General features: G+C 34.8%; 1 protein-coding gene across 2 annotated transcripts in view; it reads left to right on the top strand.

The window, feature by feature from the left end:
* The first annotated feature begins 1,014 nt into the window (after positions 1 to 1,014).
* rcbtb2 (regulator of chromosome condensation (RCC1) and BTB (POZ) domain containing protein 2) overlaps positions 1,015 to 7,194 on the top strand; it is a 33,053-nt gene continuing 26,873 nt past the window's right edge. Inside the window, exons 1-3 of one of the 2 annotated variants that reach the window (XM_079885511.1) lie at positions 1,021 to 1,178; positions 1,906 to 1,972; positions 2,189 to 2,316. In XM_079885511.1, the coding sequence (XP_079741637.1) occupies positions 1,906 to 1,972; positions 2,189 to 2,316 (195 nt within the window). In that variant the 5' untranslated portion in view covers positions 1,021 to 1,178. Of the gene's footprint in view, positions 1,179 to 1,905; positions 1,973 to 2,186; positions 2,317 to 7,194 lie in introns of both variants that reach the window. The other variant, XM_079885512.1, reaches the window with a different exon arrangement.

The following is a 7,194-nucleotide window of genomic DNA, read 5'->3' as shown; positions in this document are numbered from 1 at the left end:
GCATATATTTTGTAACATTTATGCCACAATGGTAGTACCATTGCACTAATACAATATATATATATATATATATATATATATATATTTTTTTTTTCTGTCAGCGGGTCTAATAGCCTACAGCTACACTGTGTGTATCATTAATATTTCATTTAACCACAATTTATTATGGTTTTAGAGAAGTACCCATATCGAGGGGTGTAAGATACTCAAGCAACTGCATTGTTTTGGAGCATTTACTTTGCTCAAGTGCAATTAGTTTTACCTAATTAAAAAAAAAAAAAAAAAAAAAAAAAAGACTTTACAATATTATGTTGACTTGCAAAGCAGAATTTTGCATTGGTGTTTTGAAGTTTGATGGTCAGGTTGTTATTATCCAAAGAGGTTTTTGTTTTTTTCGTGATTTAGTGCAACGATATTATTAATAATCCATAAAGAAACAGATAAAAAAAAAAAAAAAAAAAAAAAAAAAACCCTTTAGACCTTTTGTGAGCTCTGAATTAAGATAGTATGCTTCAGAAGAAGTCAGTATGACTTATTGTTTAATCGACGGGTCCATGGTAACTTCACTACAGGTGCAAATTTTTCAGCAATATTGATATACAATATTCGTATTTTGATGGCCATTATAAATGTTATAAATCTCAAAAACAATTAGTGTTTTAAATAAACATTATAAAATGTTAAACATATTGTAAATGCCTCATGATTATTATGTTCTTACCAGGGAGGCTTTTCTTTTGTTGTTATTTTGCTTGGTTACTTCTACTTTTTTAATACTTTAAAAAGTTGAAGTTGTATTTATTATTATTAGTATTATTATTACTTTCACTGAAGTTTATTTTTGGCTAGGCTATATTAGACTTTTAATTTTTCACTCGTTATCTATACTTTCACTTAAGTATAATTTTTTAGTAGTTTTTACACCCCCTACCTATGCCATTTTACTGTAGTTGCCATAGTAATTTGTTTGTAACGGAAGTGTGGCTCAAATCCAGATTACAATCCACCCTTATGACACACACACACACACACACACACACAGCTAGCAGAGAAGAAGACTGCACACATCCACAGCTATGCTCTCCTCTCTCCTAGCCATGCATAACTGACCGCTTCTCCACGTCTACATCACCTATTGACACCAGGAATGAAGACTTTGGAGTTTATATTAACACAAGGTAAACAGTTAGAGAGTTTTAATTTTAAAACCTCGCGTGAGTTGGATTGACACTTCTCTATGACGTCAATCTATCTATCTATCTCTCCAGCCGGCTAACATCAGCTAGCAGCTTAACCCATTCAAACACCTCTAACTTAAATATGTTATAACAACTGCTATTCAGATGCAGACAGGGCATTTAACATCTAAGCTTGAGTCTTAAACCAGATTATGGGTTGTTTTTATCTCTGTAAACAGAGGAGGTGTTATAAATATGTTAGCTTGTTAGCTAACAGCCGAGTAACAACACGCGCGTTTATTTACATAAACATTCATATAACTTAGGCTACTTTCTAATCCTGACTAGGTGTTTGATAACAACTAGTGTAGAAGTTGTTGTTTGGTAACATATTAGTTCAGCAATGTCTTTTTTTTTTTTTTAAATCTATGTCAGGTAAAATAACCTGTCTTACTTAAGTTAAATGTTATATAATTTAACTATGTTGCTTTATTATTTAATTTCACATGCAAAGATTTAACGTTAGTTCATATTCATGGGTTTCCCCTTACAATGAAGTGCTTTTGTGGGGCTATGCTACTTATTTTCAGGCACACCATGGTTCTACCTTTCTACATATTGATAAACACAATAGTAAACACCTATTGGTTGTATCATGTCTTTCTTACAATGAAAATTACATGCTACTCTACACTGGATCTTAAAGCAGGGCTTTTCATTCTTTTAGATGGCCATCATGGACCCCCAAAATATGATAATTTGCGTAAAAGACACTACTGTACTGTTAGATGTAAGTTAGATAATGTTTTATTCATATATTTGTTATAAAGTGATTTATTTTAATCATTTAGTATTATTTAAATTTGAGTAATTTCTTATTTATTTATTTATTTATTTTAGCTATTAAGTTGAATCTTTCCTAAAAATGCTGTCTAGTTAGGCAGGCAACTATTTGTGTGAGATGCTGCTTCAGCTTTCTTTAACGTGAGTGTATGTGTTTTACCACAGAGTAATGCTGGACGTGGGAAAGTGGCCGGTGTTCGCCCTCCTGCCCCCCGAGGAGCTGCGGCTCGTCCGTCAAGCCTGTGTGTTCGGCAGCGCTGCCAATGAGGCCATCTACGTTACCGTCAATGATGAGGTGCAGTAATGCTCAAAGCTTTTACTGGACAGATCAAGCATTATGAGGACAGATCCTCGCTGTTCATTAGGTTGGGTGGAGCTTGTGCTCCGTCACACTCACACACACATCAGGATGCTTCAGTAAGACGAGCTTCAAAATGACAAACCAGTCAGAAGTACTGTGAATGGTTTACATCATTTTTTAATTTAGAGTAAATCTGTATAACTATTATATTGCTAATTTTAGTGTGTAATATTAATGAAAATATAAATATATAGATTTATATATAGCCATGCAGTTTATTAGCAGGGCTCGACAAGGACAAGTGGATTTTTTGAAGGGGACTGATTACAAAAATAACTAGGGAATCACCAAAACTTGAGAATGAATCTGATTTTATTATATTTAGCGTAAGTGGCGATCAATAGTGCATAATAATATATAATGTGTAATGTACTGACGGGTTACATTAGTTAACATGTTATGGTAAATATTCAAAATGTGGAGTTTTTATACCATATGTTACAGTTAAGCAACGTCACACGACCAAGAGTGGTGTTTTCCTGAATACTATCACGATTGAAAATGTGACACTGATTTCACACGACAATTCAATAAACAAGTAGTTAAAGGAGAACTCCGGTCAATTTTAACATTGAGCTCATTTTTTTGTAAATTTGGAGTGCTGTCAGTACAGAGAACAACGACAAAAATCGGTGTTTTGCCTACACCGTGTTATCCTCTTTTTAAAATTTGCACCCTGTTGACTTCAATGGGGCAAGTTTTAAACCTGCTTTTAGCCTCTTAACATCCTTGATGTGTCATTACAAGTGCACAGCCAATGTGAGTGATTCCTTCAGAGTGAACACGGGTGAATCTGACTGCAGTAGATGTGAAAATGACGTTTATTCAGCCAGCGCACATACCTGTATTTACATCCTGTTTTCGGTCGAAGCCCACAGTAATCGATTGTCGAGTTCACGCGCATAGGTTTAGTACGTACGATCATGCGCCCGAACTCGACAATCGACTACTGTGGACTTCAGAGGAAAACAGGATGTAAATACATGTATGTGCGCTGGCTGAAATAACATAATTTTTATTCATATCTTTGACATCTAGTGCAGTCAGATTCACCTGTGTTCACTCTGAAGGAATCACTCACATTGGCTGTGCACTTGTAATGACACATCAAGGATGTTAAGAGGCTAAAAGCAGGTTTAAAACTTGCCCCATTGAAGTCAACAGGGTGCAAATTTTAAAAAGAGGATAACACGGTGTAGGCAACACCGATTTTTGTCGTTGTTCTCTGTACTGACAGCACTCCAAATTTACAAAAAAATGAGCTCAATGTTAAAATTGACCGGAGTTCTCCTTTAATGTTGTCCCTTACATTTTAGACGCAATATTGTCTGTTTTTGCTGCGAAAATAGCTCCAAACATTGATCACAGGAGAATTATAGCTCATCTCACAGCAACACTCTCACCGTGTTTCAGAATGATTCAGCGTTTTGAACGAATCGGTTGAGTCAAAGATTCAATGACCCATTCATAGACAACTGTGGCTGCATCCGAAATCGCATACTTCCCTATATATGTAGGTGAAAAACAGTATGTGACAAAAGAAGTATGTCTGAATTCACTGTACCCGTAAAAGAGTGGGCGAAAAGTACCCGGATAACCTACATCTTCTAGTGAGATTGTGAAGTGCTTTACTATCCCATGAGGCCACTGGAGAGGATTTATGAATGGCAGTTTAGAGACATAACTAATGTAGGTCACATGATAATGACAACATGGCGAATGTAGTGAGTCCGGATTACATTTATTAACATATTATATTATATATTTTTTTATTTACAGTTTTAGACAGTATATGGGTCAATGAGATATAAGGATTTTTGACAGGCCAATTTTAAAACACAAAAATTAATTATTTAAAAAAAAATTATAGATTTTAAATTAAGTGATTTTAGTGTTTTTTCATCTAGATGAATTGGCCGTAGCCTTAAAAAATGTCATGTGGTGCGACCGTGATTAATCTTAAAATGAATTAATTTCCTTAACATAAATTATTTTATTTTTTTTACGTTCTCAGTAATTAAAGTGTTTAAAAAGTATTTGCATTTCTTTTGAGTTTTTGTATATAATGATCTCATATTTTTGTTCTGCAATTTCAGTCGCCTTCTTAAATGCAGTTAACAGACTTATTTTTCCTGTAAATCGCATGAAACTGATAAAAATGTTTTAAAAATACCATTCACTTAAGCATACTGTATCAGTGATTTATATGTCAGCCACAGAAATCAGATCAGTTATTGCTATTATTGGTCACACCACATGATGAGTGGTCGCTCCAAATGACACGAAGACCTTATATTGTTAAAAATCTATTTAAAGAGATCAGTAAACAAAACATTTCATACAAAGAATAGATTTAAACTAGATTTTATAAAAATTTCACAGAGTTTTTATGAACAAACATTTTATAAGCATTTGTTATGAAAATCATCGCAAACATAACTTGACGATGACAATGGAGACAATGGAATTAATACATTTTGATTTCATTTTGATCAGAACCATGCCTCATCACAAACTGTTAGTGGCCTTGTGAACAAACATTTAATTGCTATTTCTGAACTTTGCCCAATCCTGGCTGCTCAATTTAGAGTAGCGAGAGGTTGCTGGCTCAGGTTCTGAGATGAACATCTTTCTTACATTAGAAAATGACATCTGGAGTTTGTGGCCACATGAATAAGTTCTTTTCACCCGACTGCCGCATTGAGCTAACCTGGACTTCCTCTCCCACAACCTCAAGGACCTGACCTCATCATAGGTTACAATCACAAACTTGCCACTCAAGTCTTGAAGACTAGTTTGTTCCCTTGGTGGCTCAGGAGTGCTTGAGGGATCCTCAGTGTGGCACCCTCAGGTCTACTTTTACTGGCTGATAACATAAGCATGTCTTTAGTTCTGCATGCTTGTAGAAGCACGACACTTCCCTATGACTAATTTGTGCAGCTTGTGAATACAAAACCTGGTGTATCTTTAAGGTGCCTTTATCTTAAAAGTTTCATCTCTGGAGAACAAATTGATAACAGCTTGCTTTCTCTCTGCTGACGGTTTGCTTGAATTTTTCACGTAGGCCTAGTTGTTGTCTTGCCATTAACCTCTTCTCACTCTTTCTGAATTTATCATTTTGTTTTCTCATCTCTGCTAGCTGTGTCCTCAGTATTAAGACCTGCTTTTTCAGTTTACACTTCTCTCTGCAGTCTTTTGCTATGTTTCTCTGCTGAAGATATAGTCCTTCTCTGATCTCTGGTGTGGAGGACACTGGTGGATTAAAATCCTCATTCAGAGGTATGGGGTCTACCACAGCTTGACCTGGGTTTTCTGGCTGCTCTTGTGCTTCATCTACATCGACCAGAACTGCTGGAATTATCTCCATAGATGGCGGTGGAAGGTCTAACACAGTGTTTGCCATCTTTTTCCTTTCCTTGTAAGCACTAGATGCAGCCCTCGATTTCTCTCTGTGTTTCTTTTTCTCCCTCTCTGGCATCTCCCTTGACTTGACATATGGAATCTTTCCCTGCCGCTTTCTTCTCTGGTAGCTGCTGAAACAGTAATGTAATATAGCATCATGTCATAAATCTATGGTGTATCGTCTGCTTTACTTTGGACCAATGATAGATGACTGCAGAAGAACATATTAACGAAAAAATGCATTTCTTCCAGGTAATGAAAAACACACAAGTTGCCCAAACTCCATGTTGCTTTATTTATAGTTTTCATTTTTAACATTTTTTAACATACCTTTCTCCTCTCCTATAGCAAGGTACTACGAGTGGTTTTTATTTTGCTTGGCAGTGAAATAGATTAAAAAGGTTATAAATAAATGCATAATAAATTACTAATAAATAGTACAAATTTATAAAAGACCCAAATTTCATAAAAATCTATTCCAAATGATACTAAAACAAAGTACTTTATGTATATAAACCATCAATTGAATATAAAAGCACAGATTCGGAAGCGAATCAATCAAAACTAACTTTAGCTGTAAAATAACTTTATTAAAGAACCGCTATAAAGCCAAAACATTCTCTGTTACCTTAAATTATACGTTTATCTCTGTAAAGCTGCTTTGAAACAATCTACATTGTTAAAAGCGCTATATAAATGAAGATGACTTGACTTGACTTGACAGAAACTGCCAATCTAGGACATATATATCATGGACTATGATATAACACTCTGCAGTGGTCGCACCACATGATATTTTCAAATTCAGTCAAAATTTACAGGCACAGGATTGGCCACCTAAACAAAACAAGCTAGCTTCCCACAAAAGGTCACTATGAAATTTATAATAAAAATATATATTTGTGGACAATATTCAAAAAAATTTTTTTTTTTTTGTTGAGGTCATACCACACGATATCCAAATGTGGTAACTACATACCAGCTGTTATTTTTTTCCAAATTTAAGAGAGAGTTACAAACCTGCTTGCTGCTTCCATGGGTCCTTGGCAAATTGGTATATGATGCAACTTCCTGTCTTTGAATGGATTTCAACATAAAAGTCCCAAAATGGTAGTTTCTTGATGGTCGCACCGCATGATATTTCAAAGTTACACAAAGTTTGTGTAAATATTATGTAAATGTAAATGCAAATGCTTTGCAATTTTTTAAAGGATTATAAAACACTTTGAAAATCATTCCAAATAGTGCAAAAAATAAATTTGAATAAATTAGAGCAATTTCAAAGACGTTTCCAAAACAGCAGCTATGGCTGGACGGTCGCACCACAAGATATTTTGACACTTTACTTAACAGAAAAGTTACAAATAACTAATGTTTTTTGAAAAGTTAAAGTGAGTACATACATGGGAG

This window comes from Squalius cephalus, assembly GCF_949319135.1.
Source record: "Squalius cephalus genome assembly, chromosome: 11".
Lineage (NCBI taxonomy): Eukaryota > Metazoa > Chordata > Actinopteri > Cypriniformes > Leuciscidae > Squalius > Squalius cephalus.
The sequence above is the reverse complement of the archived record's forward strand: the minus strand, read 5'-3'. Positions and strand labels throughout refer to the sequence as shown.